The following is a 27,633-nucleotide window of genomic DNA, read 5'->3' as shown; positions in this document are numbered from 1 at the left end:
TTTAGCAACTACAATAATAGTTTCGACTTTCTGGTTGAGCAGGGATGGCGCAGTGGTTAGAGCACTCGCCTCCCACCAATGTGGCCCGGGCTCGATTCCCGGACCCGACGCCATAAGTGGGTTGAGTTTGTGTTGGTTCTCTTCTCTGCTTCTAGGGTTTTTCTCCGGGTTCTCCGGTTTTCCCCCCTCAGCAAAAACCAACATACAGCTGATTCCAGCTGGCTGTAAGCTGTGCTCCAAGGTCACGCATGGACCGTATAGCGGCTGCCAGAGGCGCCAATGTATGCTTTCGGTTCGACCTTGTTGAGCTGCGTCGTTGCTGTACTTTGCGACGGCGATTAGCCGGGACAATTATTATTATTATTATTATTATTATTATTATTATTATTAAAAGGGAAAATCCAGATTTTTTATATCGCCTTCATAAATTTTATCAAAGTGTCAGAGACGCTGGAAAATTATGGTGTTTTGGAGACGAGTAAAATCGAAATTTTTTTTCTGGGCGGATGGCCCCAGACCCGTATAGAAGCTCATGCCTGCGGTACGAGCCAGCCACGCAGTGGGGTCAGGAGATCCTGGATCCACCCCTGGGACCGAGGGATGTTATTAACCGAAACTTCAAAAAAGCAAGTTTGTTACTTGGTCAAGGACGAAGATGAGAAATTTCCAAGGGATCAAGTAGAGAGAATGATTCTTTCCTCCCCTGAGAAGGGCCTAACGACTTTGATCATAAATCATCAAAGCCTTCTCAAAAAAGCTCTTTGATAAGACTGATTCGATGCACTGTTTACATGTTATCGGGCCGATATCATTATGTAGCAGTAACTTCTACAGACATTCCTCTAGATCTGCTGCCAGTTGCAAAAGGTCATTAACACCGTAGACTTAGCTCAGTGACGGCCAGAGAAGATCTCAGTGTTTATAATTTTACAGAAAAGTCGTTTCCTTCGCTGTGCTTACTTGGGTCGTCACGGAACGCTTTAGCCTGTGAACAGGCTGCGGCTAGAAGGATCTGGCCGCAGCTGGAAGGGCCGATAAGAAACTGGCGGAGAGTGAATTGGCCGAGGGGCGAATGGGGGCGGGGGTGGGAGCGTCGGAGCTCTCCCCTCTTCCTCTCCTCCTTTCTTCCCTTCTTTTCTCGCAACTCGACTAGAGAGCCTATTCACAGGCTAGGAACGCTCCTCCTAGTGTGGAGCAGCGTTGCGTTACGTAACGGCCAAGGCTTCAAAGGAGTTGATATCAACATACCGGAAAGTGCCGCTTATAATCGCCTCCGGTTATTAGACCATCTATCTGTAAACTAAATAATACATCCGGCTATAGCACCCCCCCCCCCTCCCCCGCTTCCCGATATAAGAGCCCCGCTAGCTTCGTTTTAATATGATGTTTTAAACCTTAATTACCAGTAGATGAAAAACCTCTTTCGATCAATTTGTGCAACTATAGCTCGTTTCGAAACGGCGTTTTTTGTTGAGTTATAAGGCCCCTCGGATATAAGCCCCTTCGTTTATAAGCGGCAGTTTACGATATTAAAAAGAGAACAGATGGGACTAACGGATAGATGATGACAATTGGCGGGATTCATCGGTTGGGTTTTTTTTGGAGGGGATGGCTTCTGAACCGGGATTTTGTCCTTACTATCACGAAAGTTGGTCGTCAGTTTGTCAACAGCCGGGATAAGATGATTATAAGCTTTTCCAATTCGTATCAATGGGGGTGGCGTTATTAGAGGCGTTCTTTGAAGAAAAAAGTGTCTGGCTGAGGTTTTGTTCCGGACAGGATAAAATTGCCGTAATTATAACGGAGTGGCCGTAAGGCGGGCTTCTACTTTTCAGTTACGTGACGATCCCGTGACGGTCAAGAGAAACATCGGAGACGACCATCACGCGCGGGTGCCTGAAAATCACGGGTATTACTGTGATCCGTGAGCGGCACGGGTTTTACCAGTGTACAAAAATGTTTATTTTTTTTACACCTCTTTACCGGGTGACTTGTGGAAAGCGTGAAAATGAAATTTACCAAGTGAAATGGCTACTGATGCTCCAAATCTCAACATCAGTCCATGCTTTGGGACTGATGTTCCCGGATGTCATTCAAGGGAGGAGGAGCGCGAACCAAGAGGAAGTGACAACTCATTTGTTTTGAACGTAAACGCCGGCATATTGCAAATTGGTAGAGATAATGTCCTGTACTCCAGATCAGCAGTGGATGATCCGAACCCTTCTGAAAATACCAGCAAGGTTAAAAGCGGCGATGAAGGTGGTCCTGTGTTGAGAGAGCACTGGAAACCACGGGAACTTCTGAGCGTTGGTCGGAGTAGACTTGGCTTTCCTGATTGTGACAACGATCACTTAGTACAACTGCTGGTCTGTAAGAATCAACAAACAAGAGAAGCGCTTGACATCGCAGACCACTACGATGTAACAGTGGCAGTAAGTTACGATGGAACAAGTGCATCTAGTCTTCAATTGCCTGATTATCAGTGTAAACGCATCAAAAGCAAGACTAAAAGCGGCACAAACGTGCCCATGATAGGAGTTATTGGTTATCTGTTCCGCTTCCACGAGCCTCTCACCAAATACAAGATCAGATTTTGTTTGAACGCCATTCCATCGAAAAGAGGAGAGAAAAAGAGAAGTGTAAAGGAATACACTGCTTGTGAAACGATCTGCCAAATTTCGGTCACGCTAGAAACAGGGCCCATGATGCCATCAAAATCAGACAAGACTAAGAAAAAGGCGAAAGAAAGCACTGTTTCGCCATTGTTTACGTTGAGTGCACCTTCCCTTTCCAAAGAGAGTACGTTGCTGCACAAAAGATCCTGGTGGGTTTTTTCTCAGCTTCGGGCATACCGTGCCAACGCTAAGTGGGAAGATTTTGAAAAGTTAGCAAGCGATCTATTGCTAAAGTTTACTGATTCAGACACTCAAACAGCCATAAAACTTGAAAAAAGCATGAAAGTTTATTACCAAAACCAGTCGGACCGCGCTCTACAGTTGATCGATGAGGCGTTCAATTTCGTGTTGGAAGCAAAAAATCCACACCTTATGGCAGCCAGGGGCTACACCTATAAAGCAATAATCTTGAGAAGACAAGGAAGTCTAGGAGAGGCTGAGAAGTGTTTGAACCTAGCCGGGCAAAACATTGCTGCATGTCAAACGAGCTTAGAAGCAAGCTTGGTTGGTTACGGAAGAGCAAAATTGTTAATGGCTTTCATCGGACGCACTCCTCATCGAAGCCTTAAACAAGTGAACGAAGCTCTAAGTATTCTGGAAAAGTGCATCGACGTCTGCCTCCACGTGGAAACAGAAAACAGCTATTTGTATGCGATGAAGTACCTCGTCATTGTTGCGTTGATCGTAATGACATTACTTTTGCTTGATTGCGACAGCGATGCCGCGCGAAAACGGACTGTGAGCAAGGAATTTATCGAGAAAGCAGAGTGGTGCTTAGACACGCTGAGAAACAAGTACTGCTCGGAAATGACGCTGGTAGACAGATCTTCCTTCTATCTGGGCATCTCTGATTTGGAATACCGACGCAGTAATTACGCGGAGGCAGAAGAGTTTGCGCGTTTGGCGAAGGACAAGGCGGTGGAGATGGGCCTCAACTTGGAAGCTTGTAAAGCGCAGGAACGTCTCGACTTTTTGCGTGCAATCACGCGCCGTCACACAATCGACAATGGTGCGCAGCAAAGTGAAAGTGAAGGAGAGAATGCCGACATTAGCTCGTCAGGAGCGGAATCTGATTGGCTGACTGCAATATTGAATTGATGTTATACTTATTCCGGCGGTCGAACATCACGTGTTTTGAAACCAAACACGCAAGTTATGTCTCTATCGAAATGCTTTTCCTGTGATTGTTTGCTCTTAAAATACAATAGAATAAACTTTATTTAAACACGATGAGGTTTAAAGCTGGAAACTGGTGGGGCCGTGTAGAAAATACTGTGATATATATTACTTGAAGTCACTGGAAGGTTATAACTAGCCCCGCCAGTAATTTAAAAATGTGATCGAAGTTCTGATCAAATTAAATTTTGAAAAAATCTGAAAATCTCGACTACAAATTACACTGGGAAGAGAGGTCAGCGTATCGATCATTATAGAAATGATAGAATCCTGTATACCCAGTGAATTAAGAATTTTTAAGTTAGAGTCTTTAGTTTTACGGGAAAACCGTAGAAGCCCAAGTGAATGCCTTGTTTAATTCATTGATTAGTTTTTTTTGTGATTCTTTTGTTATTTTGCGAGCTGTAGTGGAGAGGTGACAGCTCTCTGTTTAGCTGCTACACTGCAAATCATAAGATTTAGGTTCAAGTGAAGTTAAAGCTGGTTTTCTCTAGCAATGGAGTCGAAGTCGGAGTCGTCATCAGCGGCTCATGCGCAGAGTGTATCTAAGTAGATCCGGTAGAGTATCTTGTTATTTTGGGTATGGATTTCAGATCCAATAAAACTGTTGTTATACGGTTGTAAGTTATGATGATATAATATTTGGAACTTGCCTGTCTTCATTCTTCTGTAGGACCAAATGCTACAAAATTTAGCCATGCTGAGGGCGCGCTAGTGGTCATGGAGAACAAAGGTACATGATCATTGATTTCGGGGGAACAAGGAATAATTCTCAGATATATTGAAAGGAAGTCCAGAGAACAGGGTCTAGATGGGACTAACGGATAGATGATTACAATTGGCGGGATTCGTCGGTTGGTGTTTTTTTTGGAGGGGATGGCTTCTGAACCGGGATTTTGTTCTTACAATCACGAAAGTTGGGCCTCAGTTTTTCAACAGCCGGGATGTGATTACTAGGTCTTCTAGTTCGTGTTAATGGACGTTATTAGAGGCGTTCTTTAAAAAAGAAAATGACTGGCTGAGCTTTAGTTTCGGACAGAATAAAATTGCTGTAATAAAGAAGTGGCCGCAAGGCGGGCTTCCACTTTTCAGTTACGTGACGATCCCGTGACGGTCAAGAGAAACATGTCCGAGACGACCATCACGCGCGGGGGCCTGATAATCACGGGTATTATAGTGATCCGTGACCGGCATGGGTTTTCACCAGTGTACAAAAAATTGATTTTTTTAACATCTCTTTGCCGGGTGACTTGTGGAAAGCGTGAAAATGAAATTTACCTAGAAAATGGCTACTGGTATTCGGATCTCGACATTAGTCCCTGCTTTGGGACTGATGTTCCCGGATGTCATTCAAGGGTGGAGAAATTTTCAAGGGACGATTAGTGAATATGTATTTTTCCTCCCCAGAGAGAGGCCTCCCATGTAGACCCTGATTTATCAAAAACATTCTCAAAAAAAAAAAAAAAAAAAAAAAAAAAAAACACTCGTTGATATTACAATGACCGATTCGACGCTCTGTTTACATGTCCTTGGGCCGATATCATTGTGCAGCACGAACTTGTGAAGACGTTCGTCCAGATCTGAAGACAGTTGCAAAAGACTGTGAATAGTATCGCACCAAGTCATTACCCCCACCAAGCTCATTGAGACACAGAAGACTTCATTCTTTATACTGTCGAACCCCTATTAAGCGGCCACGCTCTATTAAGGAGCCAGATATCAAAGTTCCGAAATTAGTATAGGTAATTATACGGTTTCGAGTTCAATTTGGAATTAATTTGCACGAGTGAGTTTTTCAAAAAGCTGAAATTGCGCGAGCCGCTTCGACGAAATGGAAAGTGGGGGCTGATGATGATATTCAAACACACGCTTATTTAGGACGGGATAAAGAAACTGGTGTACTCTGGCTCCGAACGAATTACATTACAACACCACCATGAAAGACTTGCCAAACGAACAGAGAATAGTTCGGCGTAACAGACCTTTTTTTAATGGAACCCAGTGTCCGCACGTTCTTACATTATCTTGACAATCTTCGAGTTTTTATTGACAGTTATACTAACCTTACTTTAAACCTACCGTAAATTGCCACTTATAAGCCCGCCCGGTTTTAGATCTACCTACCTGTAAACCGAATAATGCATCCGGTTATACCCCCCCCCCCCCGGATAGGACCCCCTCTCGCTTTCTTGGTTTTATTCTAATGTTTTATAGCTTAATTACCAGTAAATGAAGAACCTATTTCGATTAACAGGAGAAGCTATGGCTTGTTTGGGAACAGTTGTTTTATTCCGGTTATAAGCCCCCTCGGATATAAGCCCCTCCGTTTATAAGCCCTTACGAAAGTTGTAAAAGCCCAGGGTTTATAAGCGGCAGTTTATGGTATTTTCTGTGGTGTCAAATGTACCCACGCAGTTTGTAATATTTACAATAAATACTTCCTGATACGGTATGGGGCATAAAAAAAGAACAAAGAAAACAAGAGAAAAATTAAAAAGAAAACATCACGGAAGGGTAAGACGGACAATAAAAGTATAAATACAAAGTTTTATCCAAGCTGACAACTATGACAAAAAAACGTTATTTACAGACTGGAGAAACAATTCCTTAAAATTGTTAGAACAATCTTAAATGCCCCAGTCTCCCTATTCCGACTGTCTTTTATACCCAGGGTCGAGTTTTTCAAAGCCCGATTAACGTAACCCAGGATTTGAGAGAATTTTCATTCCAGTTTTGTAGCTTTTTGGTTAGGTTTTCTGTTTATATCGTGTTGTTCCTCAGTTTTGGGTTTGAATAATCTCAAACTACACAAAACCTAAGCAGTAAAAAAAAAATTTGTACAAGGAATTTTTATACTTCGGTTAACTTTTAATCCTGGGTTAGCGCTAACCAGCTTTCTAGCAACCCGACCCCTGGCGTCTCGTCTTTGATTAGAGACGGGAGGAGACTGATGACTAAATGGGATACAACAGCAAAGAAATGGCGAGTGCTCTGAACCACGCTATGTCTGTTTTTTTATGCACTTTGAGTTGTGGAGACCAAACTTCTTTTGGCTTCCATTTGCGGTGTATGCGTCCTTAGTCAGAACCCTTCGTCTCTTGGGCCACGTGACCACGGCAGGTGTTGACGAGAGGTGATCCTCATTTGCCCTCTACTTGAATCGATTACTTTTGGTCCTAAACGAAAAAGAGCAAAAATAATGCCAAATTTCCCCTGCCACGCCTGTTTTCTCTACGTCAAGCACACAGATTGTAAAGAAAAGACAAGGGCGGAGGGATAAGAACAATAAAGATAGACAAGACGGACAAGAGAGACTAGCAATGAAGGCACGAAATAGTATGAAATAGGAGACGCTGTGTGTGAAGATCGTGATACGCATGCGTAAAGATGGCGCGTGTCAAGAACATATTACTCGTTCCCAGGGGTCCTCTCTCAGGACCCTAGGAACGAGGCTGCGTTTACACAAGCCATTTGGCTCGTTTGCAATAAGCAGCCATTGGCGTAGAAGGGAAAGTAGAGAGCTGTTTAAATGGGAATTTACAATACAACTTCGCAGCCTGCAAGCGTGTTCTACCACGAAATCTCACCTGCTGATATCAGTGACGTCGCCGTTCATGTTATAAGGTGAGTAAGACCCGTGCGCTATGTAGGGCACGGACGAGGAGGTCTGGGGCTGCCTGCTGATAAGGCCCGACTGTTGAGGATTAAGGCTACTGGAAGTACGTCCATACCTGTCTCCTGACAGGCTGTGGGAGGAGTCGGACGTCGACAGGGTTTGTAGCGAGTGACTCGAGGTTCCACGCGCGTTTCCCCCGCGACGACGCGCTGTGAATAATAGAATAAACAAACGGGCTGTAGAAATAACATACGGTGCTACAGATTTCACATTTTCCAGACGAGAGATGAGGGAAGGAGGCCCCTTGGCGATGTCCTGAAATCCGCCTATGATATCATTGCTTAATACGACAGCTGGTGAAAACGGTGTTTGCTCTAACCTCTCCAAGAGTTCATTTACGTTATCCATACAAGTATCATCTCGAAATGAGCTTATATATATATACAGTGGAGCCCCGTTAATCCGGTCACCAACGGGCCACAAACATCTGGAGGGGTGCTCTGCGTATCCCACATATCCCGTTAATTCCAACGCAAAAATTAACGATTTTCCTCCTCGATATTTTATCGCATTTTATCCTTGAATTTTTCCCCAAATTTCAAGTGTTCACAGTTCGAGAGTCCTTACTGTAAACGTTTTAAGTTTCGCACCAAAAATGTACGAAGGCTGTGTTTTGTGTTCTTTGTACCTTTTTCTTGCTGTTGTTCAAACGTCCTCAGTAAAGGACCATTAGGGAAGTCTTGTCTGAGCCCAGTGCTGGCTAAATTACGGTCTGTGGTGTTACTCAGCTGGACTGTGGTTACCTGTAAAATCAAGCCATCATCAAGCGAATCAATGAAAATACTAACATGGAACTAAATACCGCGAGGAAACACTCTGGTACTCTCCTCCGATATTCTTTCTCTACATTCTCAGTTAATTCACCAGTTACTCCCAAAATAATGTATATTCAAGTTTATTTTTGTTACTTTTCTTTCAACTTGCCGAGGAAAGAACGGACCCAGTCCCCACTCAACGGTCGTTACTGGAAACGGTTTGATAGTGTTTCCACGATAAATACTCCTAAAGCTCTCCGTAACACGTGACTACATGGGAATGGGACCTTTTCTGAAAAATTGAGATCTTCCAAGAAAAACGTCTCGCATACTTTTACCTTAGTATCCCCAATTAGTGCTGGTAATGCATAAGAATGTATTGACACTTAAAATAATGGTTCTTACTCATTTTATCTTACAGCAAAGCATAAAGCCACAACCTACAAGTAACAAGCTTCAATGACTGACACTCCTTTCTGAGATCAAAACCTAAAGAAACATTGTAAAGATCTTACTGGCATTTTACTGCTTACACAGTACAAAGACCAGTACAATATCATTTTCTAAACAACTTCCACCATTCTAAGAAGGTGTGGTTTAACCTACTCGAAGCGGGGCCTGCGAACGTGTTGTGACGATTCCTGGGAGACTAGGCTCCAGTGCTGACGTCATACTTTGCATTCCACTCTGCCAAGAAAAGTCAGGGGAGAGGTCACATGACAGGTCACATGACACAAGAGGACAGCTATGTAACTTTCTCTAGCTAACAAATTCCGTTAATTTTATTTGAGCTGAAAAGTGACCAGTGAACACCAGGACGTGCACACCTTGTGCGGTCAAAGGCGAAAATGATGCTTCGCAACGTTTTTGAAAACTGTGAAACCGTGCGACGTGCAAAATCGTTGCAAGGAAAGTTACACGAAAAACACTGCCCGTATAGAAGTTTTGCACAGCAGCCATGTTGCATGGCGGGAACCATGAAAATGTTTTGCATTAGAAAGAACATTTTTTCCCATAGGAAAAGGAATCTATTGTTCCTGCCATGCAACATGGCTGCCGTGCAAAACCTCTATAACCTAGCCTTAACGTCAAGAGCACAAACATTTAGCAATAACGAGGAAGAAAACGAGAATTTGTAACAGTCGCCGGAATTGACAACAAACCTGTTGTTCAAGATAGTACACTTCAGCCTTGGTCTTTTCGTCATTTGACACAGGGATCCCATCAATACACAAAAGGTTGGGCATACGGTAAACCAGCAGAGGTCTGTGAAGAAGTCGCCGAGTCACCTGACGAGGGCGCACAAAATATATATTAATGTAAAGCTCGTAGTCAAGAAAACATTAGCCCTCCACCCCGAAAACAGAGGCTACAGGCTAAGACGAAAAGAAAACCACCTACGCCGGGTAGTTCAAAGCCCAATAAGCTGACCCAGGACTAACGAGAATTTTGATTTCAGTTTTGTGACTACTTTCGGTGAGGTTTTCTGTTTATATTTTTTGGTCCTTCACTTTTGGGTTTGAATAATCCCAAACTACAAACTATAGGTAGTGAAAAACATTTTTATACAATAAAGATTAATACTTCTGTTAACTTATAATCCTGGGTTAGCGTTCACCGGCTTTCAAACAACCCGGCCCTGCACAGCAGAGGAGAGCATACACACTAAGTTCGATGATAGTTATTCCTCTCTGGAACTCACCGCATTGTTGATAACAGACAGTTCAACAAGGTGTCTCAAGCACTCCAGTCTTTCTAACTCTGCTATTTCCTAGAAGGAAAAACGAAAATTTCAGTTAAACTCATTAACGCAACAAAACCACGTTATTTAACTTGCAACAGAAACAACCACAAGAAACTATGGCTTTGAAACCATAGTTAATAGAGGGAACTGGTAATGAGGCCCGGCAAACATCAAAGGAGCAAACAAAGATTTCAAGATTTTTGTTGGAAGGTCCTCGACTGTGCACAATCTTTTGTTTTGCGCTCATACACTATGCATGAATTGCGTAACGAAAATGTTTCTATTGGTTAGTTCCTCAGTACGGAGTAAACAACTAGTGTGTTTTGTGCACGGTCAAGGCCAAAAAAGCGAACAAAAACATACAACAAAGAACTTTGTCGGGTTTTGTAATCATTCATACTATTACTGCCCAAGTCGCTAGTGGAGGGAAGGTGCCTTCGAAGCCCAGGGGCTCCAACCGCAGTCACATCCCAGGGCGCTAGAACACCCGACTGGCCTGCCCAACCCGCAACCAAGCCACGAGCCCCACCGCGTCAGGCCCCCATCAGGCGCCCGTCACACTCGACTCAGATAGCTCAGTGGAAAAAAAAAATGCTGAAAAAAAGGGGGGGGGGGGGGGGATAGGGAGGGAACGCCGAGAACCGCTAAACTACCATAACTCAACCGACAACGCCACGCTAACAGAGCAACAAACACACTGCAAGCACATGGGACGACAACGCACGTACTAACCAAGAATACCGCTGGACAATGTCGACCCCAGGGCTCCCACAACCATATGACTGCTGCAAACGCTACAGAACGCAATAAACGCTTAACAAATGCTAACAGACGGTCAAGACGCCAACAAACGCCTACAAAAACGCTACTGACCAGACTAGCTCCCAGTCGTTAACTATGTTAAATTCCATTTAACTATATTTATCTATGTTGAAACTAAGTTGGGAAACTATGTGTCAGCTTACTTGAATACGGTTCATTCCCAGATATAACCGCTGTAGGTTTTGAAGAGGCTCAAGGTTATTTAATTCTCTTATCCTGTAAAAAAACGAGAGAGTAAAATGAGTCAACACTTATTTAATATCGCATAGAAGGTTGAAATACTTTATCAAAAGGTATTTGAATAACATGACATATATTGCAGTGGAAAACATTGACAAGCACGGAGCATTAATTTATTTTCCTTTTGTTTCGTAAACTGAGCTGTTTTCAATATTTTTAAAGCAAGGAATAAACCAATCAAAAGCAATAACTATTTTCCCGCGCTTGCTACTGGGTGGCACGGCGCCCCATTTTCCCGCCATAACCATCTTTTGAACTGGTATTTAGCAATCTCAAAAACTGTCAATATTATATACCTCACTGACTGTACATTGAAGATAATTTCCTAATTTGCAACAGCCAAAGAACAGTAATTTTACTTTGCTTGAGGAAAAGAATTCGAGTTTAGCTTTGGATCAACCTGGCGCTGGTATCGAATAGACATAGCTACGCATTTTTCGCAGTTCGTCTTTGCTGGTACTGAGCATCAGAGAGCAAGATTATAAGACATTTAAAGTTTGAAATAATAACTAAACTGACTAACGTCCCACCTGTTTTCTTCCATATGTAATTCGGTTATGTTCCATTGACTAACAAATGATGTGCTGGAAATATTCTAGAAATAAATCAATAAAAAAAAATTGTTTATGAATGAACAAATCAACAAATGAAAGTGCATGATAGAACATATTTAAAATCAAGAACACAAGAAGAACTGAGACTGTTTTCCCCTTTTTTTCACTTTCTCTCTTTTTCTGTCTGTTTGCTTGTGTTTTTTTTCCTTTTTAGTGTTTTTCCGTTGGTCGTAGTTGAAAAGTAAGGAAGCAGTGTAGCATAATTAAGCACGTTGTAGAGAAGTAAAATGTATCGTGTATGTAACTTATGTTTATGCAATTTATCTATAATATAAAAAAGAGCATTGTAAGTAGGCCAACTATAATTTAATTAGCAAAATTGTATTGTAATATATGTATTTTAAGTAGTGCAAGTATAGGAAGTGTAAGTATAAGTAGTGTATTAGTAAGTAACAAGTATATTGTAAGTGTAAATTAGTACTGTAAGTAATGTAAGTGTTCGTCCTGTAAATAAAATTAACAATAATAATAAAAAAAAGAACACAAGAAGAACAAGACAATTAATATAAAATACTGTCAACGCAAAAATCATATCACCTTGATCTTATTTCGATCCAATACAAGTTCTCTAAGTTGTTGAAGTCCTTCAAGGCCTTCCACTTTGCTAATATCATTCCCTATGAGGTAAGGTATTATAAGAATATCATTTAAGTCAGCAAGACTGTTTTGTCAAAAGTAAAAGTTTTACTCAAAGAACCAAACCACAAGCCAGTTGATGTGGTTCAAACTTTAACTCTGCAGATGAAACCCTAGTGTGTGATCATTGAAATGAAAGTTATTGTGCAGTACTTTCATGTGGCACTGTTTGTTATGCTGTACAAGGTCTGGTGGTTCTAACATTTAAGCCTGTGGATGAAACCCTAGTGTGTGGCCATTCAAATGAAAGTTATTGTGCAGTACTTTCATGTGGTTCTGTTTATCATGTTGTACAAGGTGATTCTAACTTTTAAGCCTGCGGATGAAGCCCTAGTATGTGATCTGTTCAAGGTGGTTCTAACTTAGAAGTCTGTGGATGAAACCCTAGTGTGTGACCATTCATATGAAAGCTATTGAGCAGTACTTTCACGTGGTACTGTTTATTATGGTGTACAAGATGGTGCTAACTTTTAAGTCTGGATTAAGCAGAACTTTCAAGCAGTCTTTCATAAAACCTACCCTGTAAGAACAGAGCTCTTAAGTTAGTCAGCCTTGACAACTGAAGGGCCGCCATATTCGTGATACCGTTGTATCTGTTGGCAAACATTAAACGTGGCGTAAGTTTGCGGAATAAACTATAAGTAACCTCACTTTCTAATACATTTTAAAGATCTTTGTTTCAATCCGTCGCAGGTTACCTTTTGGTATTAGTGACCAATTTTTACATTCAAACAAATAACAACCAATAAAGAACTTTCTTACCCCAAATGCAGAACCTCAAGATTGGGGAGGACTGGGGTGAAGTTCTCTGGGTTGGTGATCTCTGCTGCCAAGGTGATGTCACCGCCTCGTTTTGGTGCATTGGCGGGTGATGTAGCTTTAGGCTTTGCGACCACGCATTCGATGTGATTGTGGTTGAGACAGAGGACCTGACGAGAGAGTGGATCAACTTTGAACTAACGCATTTCAACGAGCAAGGTTTTAGGAATACTGTTAGACTTAAAACTTGGACGTCGAGCGAAGACACGGTTACGCTTTTCGTCTACAACAAAGAAATAGGTTCCAAGCAAGAATAACAGAATTTAGTTTTGCAAACTGTCGCTTTCACTTGATAATTACTCTAAGAAACGACAACTGAAATATTTTGCGACTTTGTTAGTTATCCATTCTGCAAATTCTATCCATCCTTGCTTTGTTGTGAGTTACCAGAATTCCTCTGCTGTTCTTCTACCTTGCTAAGCTATCATTTGCAGATTTAATCCGATAACAGACTGGTCCGATATGACGATTTTTAGTTCGTGTTGAAACATGATTTGAGCTATAAGCTGTCTTTGCTACTTGAAAGTTGGAAGATAACCATATGCACATATGCATATACTTTTAATAAGAACAATTTCTATCACCTTGAGATTGACGAGGTTCACCAAGCCACCAAATGAAGTCAAGGAGTTATGTTCAAGATTCACACTGAAATGGTCAAAACGGATGTTCTTTAGTACACTTCTAAAAGAAAAACCTGCTTAGCTCTGTTTTTGACAACAAACAAACAAAAAATTCGAAGAGTGATTATTGTACTTAAAGGTACGATTTTATAAATCTTATTTATTCAAGGAACAAAGCTGATAGAGAATATCATATATGGCAACCTTATGCCATCCCCCACACTGAAACGTACAAAGCAAAAATTTACAATATTTAGAGAGGAAGCGGGTCCTCTATCCTGGTCGAATTGGAATTTGGAGTGTTGGTTTTTGTGGAGGAAGGAAAACCGGAGAACCCGGAGAAAAACCCTCGGAGCAAGGCGAGAACTAACAACAAACTCAATCCACGATATGATACCGGGCCGGAATCGAACCTGGGCCACATTGATGAGAGGCGAGCGCTCTCACCTCTGCGCCATCCCTGCTCCCCAAACTCAAATGTATGGTCCCACTTAGTTTGTAATTTCCAAGCATATTCACACGCATCCTCTCGAAACCTCACTAACATATTAAGCCCCCTCGACCCTCCCCTACTACTTACCCCAACTCCCAACCTTACCCCTCTAGTTACTACACCATACAACGAGAGGATACGAGGTGGCCTGGTGCTAACCTTCGTAAATTGATGAACGCGTCTTTAGTTCCCAGGTCCACAGTTCTTAACGAGTTGTGAGGTAGGTCAAGCTCTCTCAGCTCGGAGAAATTGGAGTGTCCTAACCGTTCAGCGATAAAATCTGGAGTCAGCCTGAGAAAGAAAGGAAATATGGTTAAACGAATCATCAGAGATTTCCGAGAGAACAAATAAGCGTTCTAGACGTTACATGCCGCAGAATGACGAAACTTTCCTCGCTGTCCAACAGTTACAGGCTTTCCTGCGCTTTCTCCAGTGATATGGGTTGATAACCATTTAACCGAAAATTCTGGAAATTTCGACCGACCGGAAGACTTTCGAAATAAACGCAACGTCTTGAAAGGTAGTCCAAAATTTCTAACCGCAATATCCGAGTGGAAAATGTGCTTACATTTGCACTTCTTCACCGCCATCTTGGAATTATGATCAGGTTCAATTCGTCCCAGGCTCTCTCGGTAAATTGGGGTTTTATGAGTAAATGATAAATGGACAATCCGAACGAAACTTACCATTAGGCATTTGTGCTTACCATTTGCGGTAGTGTAGAAGCTCTCGTAAACTATTTGTCGTCATTTCAGCAGCTGTTATTGTTTTGGGGCTAGGAGGCATTGCTTCTGTTGTTTGTTCTATTGTCCTCTCAAAGGGTTTCAAGCCATTCATGTGAGAATGTTTTTCTCATAAGGTTGTGCATGATTTTTTTTCGGTGGACAATAGCTTGTGCAAGAATTCTTTTTAAAGTCAAACACAGGACCTGGTCAGTACGCAGCACTTTCTCGATATCTCCCCATGGCTCCCCCTGCACGATTTTTTTTTCAGCAGTTTTTGCTGTACAGGAATATTTTTTCTGGGAAAATTGCCCAGCCCCCCTTCAAAAAACAATGGCCCATCCCTTATTATCTCGCTACCGAATTGAGGTTACTTTGATATTGATTATGAGGCAGTTATTAGCAACTTGACTAATCAATAACTTTCCAAACACTAAACAACTGATTAAAGAAGATCACAAACCTTCCTCCAAACATATCCTTAGCATGGCTTCCTTCTGAGGTTTCCTGGAGAGAAAGGGGTTACATTTGTGAGCATTTAGCAACATTGAATACAGTGACGTTAATAACGTTCAAACAGAGGGAGCAAATTAAGCTATCTACAAACAAATGAGCTACTAACCAAGCATCACCTTTAGAGACAGAAAGAAAAAAAAGAACAATCTTTTTTTCCAAGGGAGCAATATCCATAGCCCTTTCAATTCTTTGGCCAATGCGTTGTACAGTTGGAACTCATGCACATAAGTAACAAAATGTCCTTTTTTCAAGAAATTCAAGATGTCTACACCACGATAAAGAAAAAAAAAAGGAATCTGTCGTTGCCGCTTACTGCATTAAAGCTATTAAGCTTTAAATTTTGTTTGTACATCAAACATATAAATTCACGAATATAAAAGGACGTTTCGCTTTTGTTTACATGAAACAAGTTTGCATGTGACTATCTTTACCACAGCCAGTCCGTCCAAAGCCTTGAGTGACGTCAAGTGATAAATGATGAACAAGCGGTAGTTCTGACCAGCGGATGCCAGCGGATTGCCACAGAGGTCAAGAATAAGAAGACTGGGAATAGTCTAGAAAAAAGAGAAACTGTGTTAGATTCGAAACAACTGAGCAACAATCAAGAATTCATAAGAATTGTTAGGGTTATGCGCATTAATATTTGCAAGGTAACTGAAAAACAGTTGTCTTTTTTTCAGACAATAAATGTTCACCAAAATAAAAAAAAAAAGCTTTTAAATGACTTGGAAAACAAGTCTGTCTCTTAGACTTGAAAACTGAGCTTGAAATCACGTGCAGTCAAAAATATTTGCTGTTTTACCTTCAGGTTGAAAATCTCCCGGATGTTGGACAGCTCGTTGTTGCCTATATAAAGCTCCTGGAGGTTTTGAGAATTCTGAAAGATGGGATAAAGATTTAGAACATGTGAATATTACTTTAAAATCCTTGGAAAAAGGAACAAAATTACAAAACACTGATACCTGTAGACCGCGCAGATGGCTAATCCCGTTGTTTTCCACAGATAAATATCTCAACAGTGGTAGTTTTTCCAAGATCCCAATGTCAAGGGAACTGAGTCGGTTACCAGCAAGACTTAGCCATGATAACTTAGACTGCTTGCTTAAACCTGACAGAAACCGAAAAGGAATACATCTAACATGAGCTTTGATCGGTCAACTAAGGGTATTTGTACCTGACATGAACTCTGATTGGCCACTTTTTGTTGATAAAACCAACTCTGATTGGTCAATGAACGTATTTGTACATAACGGGAACTCTGATTGGCGGCCAACTTACGGAATACGTATAACATGAGCTTCGATTGGCCAGCTAAACGTATTTGTACCTAACATGAGCTCCAATTGGTCACTTAAACTTTGTTTATAAAACCAACTCTGATTGGTCAATGAACGTATTTGTACATAACGAGAACTCTGATTGGCGGCCAACTTACGGAATACGTATAACATGAGCTTCGATTGGCCAGCTAAACGTATTTGTACCTAACATGAGCTCCAATTGGTCACTTAAACTTTGTTTATAAAACCAACTCTGATTGGTCAATAGACATATTTGCACATAACAAGAACTCTGATTGGCGGCTAACTTACGTTTTCATATCTAACACGTGCTCTGATTGGTCGTTGACCAGTCCTGCAGGTCCAAGGGATATCAAGTCGTAAAGACTGGTGATATTACCAAACAATAACGTAAATTTACCTTCAAACTTGCTGATACAATTGTTTTCAATTGAAAGCTCCTCCAAATGAACACAACACTCGAGGCCCTGGAAAGAAAGCAGCGAATTTAGTTCTGAAAGACTAGGGAGCGGCGATGTGTTACTAGGGACAAAGAGTTAAAATACTTTGTCCTTTTCTTTTGCAATTATTCTGCAAAAAAATGAAGACCATACGGTATTCATGTTCTATTGGGATCTGCTGATTTTAACTTAAGAACGAAAAAAGCAACGTTGTTCGTTCTGCTCTCGATGGTGGAATGTACAGAATACGTTGTACCCAGACAGGACAGAAAAAAAAATCTGATTTGGAAAAATGTTAGGCGAAAAAAGACGCGCTTGACAGAGTCCTTTTCAAGTGGCTACAATTTGCGCTTAGTGGGCGTTGTGATTGGTTCATAACTAATCACGTGCGTTCAGAGCAGCCAATCAGACAGGTACCCAACCACTTTTTCTCGCGCTTACTGAAAACCGTTCTTAACGGATTTACGATAAACATAGTTAATAGAAGGAAATTGTGGTTAAGAAACCCGGTAAACATCAGTGAAGCAAACAAACAGGCTAAGATTTGTGTTGCAAAGTCCTTGACCCTGTACATCTTTTGTTTTATGCTCATTGACTATGCATGAATTACTTAATCGCAATGCCAGAACTACTGGTTAGTTGTATGAGCACACGTAACTACAAACAGCTACCGAATTTATTTTATGTTCACGTACCTCGATTTTTGTAAGATCGTTGTTGTTGAACGAAGCCCAACGCAAGTTTTCTAGTTGTTCCATGTTAGCTAACTTTCCAAGATGTTGATTATCAAGATTAACGGTTGTAACCTAACAAAAAACACCAAATATTAAACTTTTATTGATTCACACTGCAACAAAGTTTGAGAGAAATTCCATTTTTTCCAGTCACCTTGATAAACCACTGGCTATCATCGTCTTGTAACTTTACAGGTTTATTCAGACTGCTCGCCAGGATAGCTTGGGCAGTGGGTACTAGGCTCAATGTGCGCGGTTTGTTCTGATCTGTGCGAGCATGCGCAAGGATAGCGAAGGAAGAAGGGCGGGAGGCGGCCGCCATCTTTAAAGCTGTCGTCATTTCCTCATCAGTGACTTGAATGCCATCAAGGTATTCGAGATTTTTCAGTCTTCCAAGCGCTCGCATTCGTAACGTCTCTGGCTAAAAAAAATGAATAAACACAACAAGCTTCATCTTTTATAAGTTGCCATAACAGTTCACCTAATCAATCCTCGCTTTAGTAGATTTACTGCTTTGTAGAAAACATAACGGGACAACGACATGATAAAGTCCAAACTGAAAGCAAAGAATAGACCTTTCTCGCATTGCACTTCAGTGCGTACGAACACTAGCACCAGTGCGAGGTTGGGGTGGGCATTTTCATACATTTACTGTATTATTGTCCACCCTGACCTCCACTTGGCGCTATTGTTTGTTGGAATGCGGGAAAGGTCTACTGCAACCGTGAACAGGTGTTTCGACCTGGCTAGGTCTCGTCAGCACGGTGAAGCAGCCAAAAATAGAACAACCGGCTTGTGGACCAATTATCTACTGAATGCACGTGGTAATGACCTCAGATTAAACTCAGATACAAATGTTTGCGGATTGGTCAATGTCACATGCAAAACGAGTGACCCTGAACAATAGGCAAAATTCAAAATATCATGTGGATGTTACGTTACGGAAATACATGGCCAATAACAGCAACATTTTCTTTTGAGGTCCCTTGAACTGCAAGTTGTTGTTGTTGTAGTTACCACATTTACACAACGTCAAACTAGCCCAAATTATTCAATACCTCAGTCTTCCCTTCAGACACGTGTGCAAGGAGAGCATTTCTGCCTTCAGGCCTCCCTTAACATTTTCTTTAAATTGTCACATCCATTAGAATGTGTCATCTACATGTATCAATCTCACACGATCTTCACCTTCTGCCATGGATTGTTACGTGTATCCAGGTAAGTAAGCGTGATCACGTGTTTTCTCATAATGCCTAGTTCCTCTCGGGTGTGAGTCAGTTGGTTCCAGCTCACGTCTAAATGCTTCAAACGACTACAGCCCTGTGAAATGCACAGAAAAAAAAACACTGTAAGCTGTTTCGAGTAGCGCTCTACACCAAACCAAACATCGCTATAACAAGTCCCACTGACAAAATCTATAAAAATCTAAATTTTCTGCCTCATTTACAGTGAAGACATTACGAACCTTCAGCCCATCCAAGGTAGTGATTTTGTTAAAACTGACATCAAGATACTCCAGGAAAATCTGTCACAAATCAACAAACAAGATAACATGTCACTGATTTGTTAGCTGCCACAACAGCACGACAATAATATGCTAAAGCACGGCGAACCTTGAGCACTAAACATACGCATGCGCTGAACATAAAAATGAGCAAAGGTACCATAAAGAAGAGGAAATGCTTTCGTAATTTAAAACAGTAACCACGTGATTTTACACCAGCGCGAGTCCAGGCAGTGATACAGATAGCATTACTGTTGAGGGGCTTACACCGAGTGATCTTACCATGTAACCGATTTCGTCCAATCGCGTCAGTTCGTTGAAGCTGACTGTCAGTTTCTTGAGCGCCGTCATACAGCTCACGTGCTGGAGTCGACTAAGACCGTTTCCATGGAGATTCAAGCACTGATTGAGAAAAAGAAAAGAAAAAGAATGAGAATTATAGTTTACAATCACAGGTGTTTTTACCGTACCCAAATTCGCAATTAGCCAATCAGAAGCCGTGTCTACTGTCCTGATATCCTGCGATATCAAATCACTAACCTGATATGGCTACGAAATCATGGTCACTTGGCCGAATTTGGATAAATACCTAATACTGACTTCAAACACTTGTGAAACATAGTGATTGGTGAAATGTTTGACTCTTTGGGTGTTATATTCAAGGAGAAATTGAATTCCAAAAACTGCAAAATTTCTGGGTGACAGAAGCGCTACTGAGCCCATACATTCTTTGTAAAATGCCGAGTTTTTAAACCTGCACCACACAAAAAGTATTCAATAAATCGGGCTCAAATTCCTTGGGATATTTAATAGTGCTATGCCCTTTAAATAGTCATTTCAGAAACTGTGCTCAGAAACTGAATAACTCACGCTAATGAGGCAAATATTGTAAACAAAGATTCACTTATAAATAAAGAATCTTGTACTTACCAGGATGTGCTCGAGCGAATCCACTCGACACCTCTTGTACAACAGTTCTTCCGTTAAGGCAATTAACCTTCAAACGATAAACAGTAAGGAATTGTATTTTATTAGTTTGACATATTTCACACTTGAATGAAGGCAGGCAGCGTGGCCGAGTGGTTAGGGCGCCGGACTTGAAATCTGAAGGTCGCGGGTTCAAGTCCCGCTCTCACCACTAAGCTGGAGTTTTTTCTCGGTAGACCCTAGGTCAACTCCTCGGTCATGCTTGTAAATAGCCAACTGGTCTGCCTCCCGCTAGTTGGGATTTTTAAGCTTACTATGTTTGGTTGATATGTATATTATTTTCAGTTTAAGTGGCATGTCTGTGAACTAGCTAGGCGTAGTTAAGCGCATTTACCACTATAAACAACATTTGAACATTTTTTTTTAACAAGTTACTCGATTCTTCATTAATCAACATTAATTTCAAACCGTTACCTTGGTCTTGAAGGAATCACCGGCTCCATGTTTAAAACATCTCCATCAATGATCTCTTCCTTTTCTTCGTCAGGGTTAGCTCCCTGTTTAGAACTTGTACTGCTCATCTCTCCATAATAATAAATAAACGAGGACTTGGGCTTCACCTGACAGAAAGGTTCAGTCCACATTACTACTAGCCAGTGCGTACATGTAGCTTGGATTTGCTATAGAGTTGTAGACCCACCACAATCAAATTATGGTTGCCACATAAATCACTTGTCAAAATTCCCTGACTTTCCTCTGATAAAAATCAAGTTTCCCTGAACAGATAAATACGAAATGTCAGACAAAGTAGCGGCACCTAGCCTCAATTTACAACCGCTCTTTTCGTTCATTTAAGACTGATAAGTTTTCAACAAATTTTTCTTCTTCATTAAGAAAAAAATATGGTTGGGATCACAGTGACCCAAAATGTTTCTTCCAGTCTTCAATGGTATTTAAAAATCTCGTGTTAAATTACTTCGATTTTGCCTAACTTTTCTTCGAAATGTCAATTTTTCCTGACTCAAAATAAAATTCCCTGACTTTGAAGAATATTTTTCACTGACCATTTCTCTTTACTCCATTATACAGACACCTGCTGGGCTCTTCTCCTTTAGTGTCCGTATTACAGACGTTCAACTGTATGTAATTACCTTAGTGATGTACTCAAAGTCAACCACGTATTCAGGTAGTACCATCTCGTGATCGAACACGTACCACGCGCACTGCCGCGCGCTGCATTCGCAATTCGTGTCCGCAATCGGTCTCTTCAGTGTCGACCCAGGCCTGCTCGGACAGTTCTCATGCTTCTGAGATCGGAATACAGAGTCGGCTCCTCGGTACACAGATCTGGTGATTCTAATTAAAATGAAATTTTCTGTTTAGAACTCTAATATTGTTTTTGATGCCAATTAAATAGTAAGTAAAAAGTTCAGCTTTCAGTGCTGAAGGAGAAAAGAACGAAAACCGTAAGAAAGGAGTAAGAGAAATGGAAGACAAATTGTAACATTGGTTGTTTATAAGCAACGACGGACGTTTCACGCTAAAACGCTGAGAAGATTAAGGCTTTAGTTCTGACAGAACTTCTGCAAAACAAGTTCAGTATCAGAACAGGAGCATGTGCTATTAAGCCTCTTAGGTTGTTGACTAATTGCAATGCGCTGAATACTTGAAGGCGAAACACAATGAAGGGCGCCCAAAAATAACATGACGCAGAACTGAAGAAAGCGAGACAAAGAGAGCTCAACTGCAACTGGAGCACTATTGATAAGCTGGCTAGAGACAGGCAGGGTTGGAGAGGGTCTATTATTGCTACCCTGTGTGCCACCGTGGCTTGATGGGCAACAAGCAAGTAAGTAAGGCTGTTGACTGATATTTTACAAGGTACAATTTCACTTACTTGTTGCCATTTTTCGCAGGTACGACCTTCCCAACAAAAACTTTAGCTACAATTAGCTGACCTGCACGTAATAGAAACAGATAAGACTCAACTAAAATTACTGGGAAGCACCACGCATTCACTCTCTCCATTCCCTTTTCCTCACGCGTAGAACAGTATGTTTGCATTAAGGGTTCAGTGTCTATTAATAGATGACTTGTTACTTGGCAGCTCCACGGTATACCGCGGGCTCAGAAAACTCTTAATCCGTGACTTGTTTGTTTGCGACAAAACACAACGTTACGGTATTCAGCTCTTCATGATGGCCTCTCTATATTGCATGGTTCGGAGAAAGAGAACTTCATCACAGATAATCAAGTAAACCCACATAATTAAGCTTAATACAAAGGTTTTACTTTGACAGTTCTTTGCCTCAAGGTGAGGGATTGGGCCAGACATATATAGGTTTTACAGCATGGTTTAAATTTCATGATATCAGTTTTAACGGGTATTTGATCTCGCGATTGCAAAAGAATAATAATAAGTAAGAATAAGGGTGTGTTTCTTTGGGAAATCCAAGATAAGATTCTTAAATCCAAACACGCATTTTGCGTTTCTTTACCAAACAAATTAATCGGATCGTGGTACTTCAAAGAAACCGAAAAATCCACTCTGGGTCTAGGAGAGGATTCGCCAGTTCCCTTGATGCAATCTGGTCCGAGTAGCTGGATTAATCGGTATAGTAAAGAAACGTAAAATCCGTTTTTGGATTTAAGAATCCAATCTTGGATTCCCCCCCCAAAAAAAAACACAACCTAAGTTGGTCCTTACCATGTCTAAATGGGCATTGGTCGGTGCTTCCTCTTTGCCTGGCTTTTGCTTTGAGAAAATCAACTCGTAGTTTATCGCTCACACTCACACTGTTGGCTAGTGGAACACCACCATCCTCATTCAAGCTCTGAAAGGAGAACATGGCGGAGCGTTACATACGGGACTAAGAGCTGTCTGAATACGTGCTGCGCATGCACGTAAGAGAGACGAGCAATTCCCAGCTATTCGCCGCTTTGGAAACAAGACGAAACCTGGGACAAGTCTCATCTCGCAGTCGCTTGTGGGATCGTTACATGGGAAATATGGCTTCTCTACGGTCCTACATGCCATTGCGAGAGGACACTAGTGACTAGTCCCAGGTCTGTTCGCGTCTCTAAAACGGCGAATGTGCTGTAAGTAGTTAGAGTTCATACGGGAGATTAACAAATGTGACAGATTTAATACAACAGTTAATGCTAGTTGAGCGCGGAGTAGACTACGAGTAGTCCCTCTTTCGCTTAGTCCGTTGTGCATGACGCGAAAGAAAACCGCAAGAAAAAAATGGCCGCGCGAAATCCTGGGGGTGAGAAGCGCCAAAAGGTCTCCTTTCGTGCGGCCATTTTTTTCCTTGTGGTTTATTTACGGTCTCTCTCGACAGACTTAGCGAACTTAGGGGGACTACTCGTAATCTGAGCGCGGAGGGAGTGTGATTCTGAGAATACTGCCAAGTTTGTTTGGTGTAGCTGCCAAATGTTTCACAGCTTCTGAATCAGTTCCAAAGTACACTCGGTTTCCAGTGGAGTTATAGCATAATGATGGCAATATACAGAGCTAACGTTTCCGAAATTTTGAAACGAAGAATATCAACACTGTGGATTTATGAAAGCTCTTCTCACTTATTGTAACTTTTAAAAACAGCTGCCTCGGTGATTTACTAGTACAGTGGAACCCCGCTCGTTAATACGGTCACCTCGTTATTACGTTCAGTATTGTTTGTCCCGGCAAAACGCCATACATTTTCTTTTTAGAACACCCTGTTAATACGGCCAACGGCCACATTCTGAAATCCCAACCTGTATAATCCTTTAAAGTTTTACTCCGTTTACACGGCCACACAAACCCGCAGTTATGTTCATCTTTCCATTGTTCATAATGTATGTTCTGATTGAAGTTTCCTTTTTTTTCTAAAAAAAAAAAAAAAATTGTATCTGCATTCTGGATGCTTATTACATGTAATGAACACTTGTTTAGGAGTGGAATTGTGATTTATCTGTCAAGACGTCACTCAATTTAGACCAGTCATGAAATTTTACCCTACCCATTACTACGGCCAAATGGTCCGTCGGTGACCGTATTAATGGAGTTCCACTGAAAAGTGTAAAATGTAAAATTGAACTCACTTCGTAAACAGCTGCAGGGCAGAATCCTTCCTCCAACACTCTGATTGGTTCATTGTTTCCACTGAGTAGAGACGGGTCCCACATGAAGAATAGATACTCTAACAGACGCTTGTAAGATCTCCCCCTAGATGATGAAATAAGCAGATTTTAGCAACTTTGAAGCAGGTTTCTTGACAATTTTCGTAACCGTACTGTCATTACTATCATATTTGACAAGGTGCACATACTAGTTTCATGACATAAATAAATAAATAAAAAGTACATAAATTACAATATTTAGAGAGGAAGTCACATCAGCCTTAGCTGGTTTCAATGTATTTCCTCTATCCTGGTCGAATTGGCATTGGTGCGAGGCGAACAGTCTCACCACTGCGCCATCTCTAGTCCCCTGCATTCAGATAAGTAGATAGCAGATAACTGTCTTTATCCTTAGAGATGGGACAGTCAGAAAAATATATTAGCTTTTAAAGAAACTGTTGCGCTGCGTCGGCGGCAAGTTAAACTGTAGACTAACCACCTTAGCAAGTCACTGAACCTGGCGCTTTTGAACGCCAGCCCTTCTTCATAGACTTTCTAAAAGTCCCTTGCGATAATTCTCCCCTGGCCAGTTGGCTCACGACTTCTTCGCTCGACGACTGCCTTCTCGCAGCGAAGAACTAAGCAGAGGTCGACTCGTGGCAAGTCTACCTTTTTCAGAGCAAAGTCGCTAAAGCAGTTATAATAATAATAATCACTTTATTTAAGTGTCGATGTATTTAGCACCAGTGTGCTAATTGGGGACACTGTAAATAAATAAACAAATATTTCAAATATAACATAAACTATTTACCTTTAACAACTTCAAGTTATTAACTAGCTACGTGGCAGCAGTCCGGTCGTTTAAGTGACAGGAAAAGTCGAAAACTAGAGACTCAGAGAGATCGTTCCTGTGTGCTCTTGGAGACACGATACTTCATTAAAGAATTGATGTACTAAATATTAATAACCTATCAAAAATAGGCTCATACTTGGTTAATTCCACAATGTCATCCCGGTCCAGAATCTGATCGAGTTTGTCATCAAATTTTGTTCGTAAGATTCTGTTGTGCACTCTTGTGATTCTGTGCACTTTAATTCCAGAAATTCCTGCACCCTGCAATAGACAAAACAAGATTATAATCTCACACAAAATACCTGTCCTAGATAAGGCATAGGTTGTAGTTCTCATAGACCCTTTTCAATGGCTGCCAATTACAAATTCTTTGGTAAGTTTTACAGTTAGCCTTACAGTTGACAATTCAAACGATTTTTTGCTCCCAAACGAGGTTAGTCAGGCTAATTTAAATGTATACAAAAGAATTTTAAATTGGCAACCATTTGGCTTTGGCAACCAACCTCAAGAAGGGTCCATATGTAGATAAAGAGATTTATAATTACTTTATAGATGTAACAAAATTATTTCGTGATAGTCTTGATTTCACACCAGGAAATGATTAAAACAAAAGAAGGGTTTTAAACTTATCACGTTTCACAGACAATACCTTGAGAAACACAAAAGTCCAATCCACAGTAATGCGTTTTCGAAACGATACGTTCTTGATTACACGTTTTCGTCAAAAAACGTCTCCTTCCACACTACCGTTTTCGCATCATTGTCCAGTCCACAGTAAACCGGTTAAAAACGCTAGCACTGATATGCTATGTCATTTGCACATGCGCGCATGATGTGAATGACGTCAGCGTTTTTGAAAGCCTTCGTTTCCTCAACTTGGGCGCCATTTTCTGACGTCCCCATTCTGGAAAGCGTTTTTAGATCTTTGTTTCGATCGTTATAAATATCGTGTGGACGGTAGGCGATACCCATCAAAACGTATGTTCTTTCAAACGAAAACGCATTTGTGAGGACGGGGCGAAAACCAATCAATTCTTGACGCTTATTATACAATGAAAAAGAAAGAATTTCTGAAAAAATGAGTCCAGTTCTTACCAGATAATCTCCAACACAGAATCTTGACAACACCAGATCATGACACGACTTGTACCTTCAAAAAAATTATCATGGGTTAACTTTGACAGAGGTACAGGTAGTTCTTGACTGACATTGCCATCGACATTCTATTTGTTCTCTGCGTATATCGCAGGTTTATAGACTATGACTGCATAGTGCAATGATCAAACTTTATATATTTAAATCGTTTGGCATCAGATTTTCATTCACACATCTCCCCCAAATGTAGCAATTTGAGAATTGAGACCTAACTGAAAAATGTTGCAATAGAATTAATAGCAATGCCTCAAAAAAGAAATTACAATGAGGTATCTGTCTAGAACGTTTGCCTTTATTTCTGCCGTAATATTCACAATTGTTTTCTATTTGTTTTATTTTTGCTTCTCCAATGGGGGGGTGGCTAGCCACCCAATCCACCCCCCTCCCGTCTAAATCCGCCTCTGCATTCTAGTGTAGCTTGAAAATCCATTCACATTTTAATTAAAAGTAACTGTACCAAGGATCTGCTGGTTTGCCGTCCTCAAAGCGAACATTTCCACCAGTCTCCAGCTCCAGCAGCAGCCGCTGTACTGTCATCTCTGACACATTGTTCACCTGCTCACAGCTTTCCTGATGACATTGATCAATCCTGAAAGAAGAAAGTGTTCAAATCAAAACATATCAAATGTTCCGTTCCTCCTTACAACATTGGTACTATTGATTATAAATGTATGAAATTCAGTCAGAAGAATTTCTATGTTGACCTTTGAGTTCGAAAATAAACAGCCAGTCTATTCAAACAAGTCCATTCAGACCAGACTTATCTCTGGATTCAGTGTCATTAAAGGAACCTTCTTTCCACAGAAAGATCTTCTAGTTTGAACGTGACAGGTTAATTCACATAACCATCTGTCAAGTTGCACCACTACCCTCATTTTAGCCTGGTTTACACTTGTGAGATAAGTACAGGCGTAAGTGCAAGCTTAAGCATAAGCACAAGAAAACACTAGTGTGCAGCAAGGTGAAATAAGCACAAGCAGGAAGCAAGAGAAAAGAAATATTTCCTTTTTTCTTGTGTTTGTGCTAATGCTTATTTGACTAGTGTTAAGCGTATTTCTCAATTGGGAACTGGCGTGAAATAAGCACAAGCATAAGCGCAAGAAT

At 41.1% G+C, this 27,633-nt stretch overlaps 2 protein-coding genes across 3 annotated transcripts in view; one reads left to right on the top strand and one right to left on the bottom strand.

The window, feature by feature from the left end:
- The first annotated feature begins 1,908 nt into the window (after positions 1-1,908).
- LOC110051007 (uncharacterized) lies at positions 1,909-4,475 on the top strand. Its single transcript, XM_089272191.1, has one exon. It carries the CDS (start codon positions 2,028-2,030, stop codon positions 3,771-3,773), a length of 1,746 nt encoding a protein of 581 aa, XP_089128317.1. The 5' UTR covers positions 1,909-2,027; the 3' UTR covers positions 3,774-4,475.
- Positions 4,476-5,818: 1,343 nt separating this feature from the next.
- Positions 5,819-27,633, bottom strand: part of LOC110051387 (leucine-rich repeat-containing protein 9-like) — a 31,567-nt gene continuing 9,752 nt past the window's right edge. For both annotated transcript variants that reach the window (XM_089272188.1, XM_089272189.1), the window contains 32 exons: positions 26,987-27,118; positions 26,470-26,524; positions 25,511-25,635; positions 24,504-24,627; positions 23,125-23,251; positions 22,315-22,375; positions 21,569-21,773; positions 20,892-21,037; positions 20,421-20,487; positions 19,773-19,892; positions 19,452-19,511; positions 19,175-19,306; positions 18,141-18,407; positions 17,948-18,058; positions 17,213-17,279; positions 16,474-16,619; positions 16,314-16,388; positions 15,943-16,065; positions 15,459-15,502; positions 14,433-14,564; positions 13,742-13,805; positions 13,101-13,267; positions 12,858-12,931; positions 12,240-12,319; positions 11,619-11,683; positions 10,992-11,064; positions 9,985-10,053; positions 9,446-9,571; positions 8,889-8,969; positions 8,156-8,270; positions 7,439-7,676; positions 5,819-7,027 (listed from right to left, as the gene is read on the bottom strand). In XM_089272188.1, coding sequence (XP_089128314.1) covers positions 7,003-7,027; positions 7,439-7,676; positions 8,156-8,270; positions 8,889-8,969; positions 9,446-9,571; positions 9,985-10,053; positions 10,992-11,064; positions 11,619-11,683; positions 12,240-12,319; positions 12,858-12,931; positions 13,101-13,267; positions 13,742-13,805; positions 14,433-14,564; positions 15,459-15,502; positions 15,943-16,065; positions 16,314-16,388; positions 16,474-16,619; positions 17,213-17,279; positions 17,948-18,058; positions 18,141-18,407; positions 19,175-19,306; positions 19,452-19,511; positions 19,773-19,892; positions 20,421-20,487; positions 20,892-21,037; positions 21,569-21,773; positions 22,315-22,375; positions 23,125-23,251; positions 24,504-24,627; positions 25,511-25,635; positions 26,470-26,524; positions 26,987-27,118 — 3,496 coding nt within the window. In that variant the 3' untranslated portion in view covers positions 5,819-7,002. The remainder of the gene's footprint in view (positions 7,028-7,438; positions 7,677-8,155; positions 8,271-8,888; positions 8,970-9,445; positions 9,572-9,984; positions 10,054-10,991; positions 11,065-11,618; positions 11,684-12,239; positions 12,320-12,857; positions 12,932-13,100; positions 13,268-13,741; positions 13,806-14,432; positions 14,565-15,458; positions 15,503-15,942; positions 16,066-16,313; positions 16,389-16,473; positions 16,620-17,212; positions 17,280-17,947; positions 18,059-18,140; positions 18,408-19,174; positions 19,307-19,451; positions 19,512-19,772; positions 19,893-20,420; positions 20,488-20,891; positions 21,038-21,568; positions 21,774-22,314; positions 22,376-23,124; positions 23,252-24,503; positions 24,628-25,510; positions 25,636-26,469; positions 26,525-26,986; positions 27,119-27,633) is intronic.

This window comes from Orbicella faveolata, unplaced genomic scaffold (genome assembly GCF_042242905.1).
Source record: "Orbicella faveolata isolate gen_17 unplaced genomic scaffold, um_ofav_v1 contig_34, whole genome shotgun sequence".
In the NCBI taxonomy this organism is placed as follows: domain Eukaryota; kingdom Metazoa; phylum Cnidaria; class Anthozoa; order Scleractinia; family Merulinidae; genus Orbicella; species Orbicella faveolata.
Note: the sequence above shows the minus strand (reverse complement) of the source record. Positions and strands in the feature narration are given on the sequence as shown.

Coding starts and splice junctions, on each gene's coding strand:
- LOC110051007 (XM_089272191.1), top strand. CDS start 2,028: ATGGCTACTGATGCTCCAAATCTCAACATCAGTCCATGCTTTGGGACT.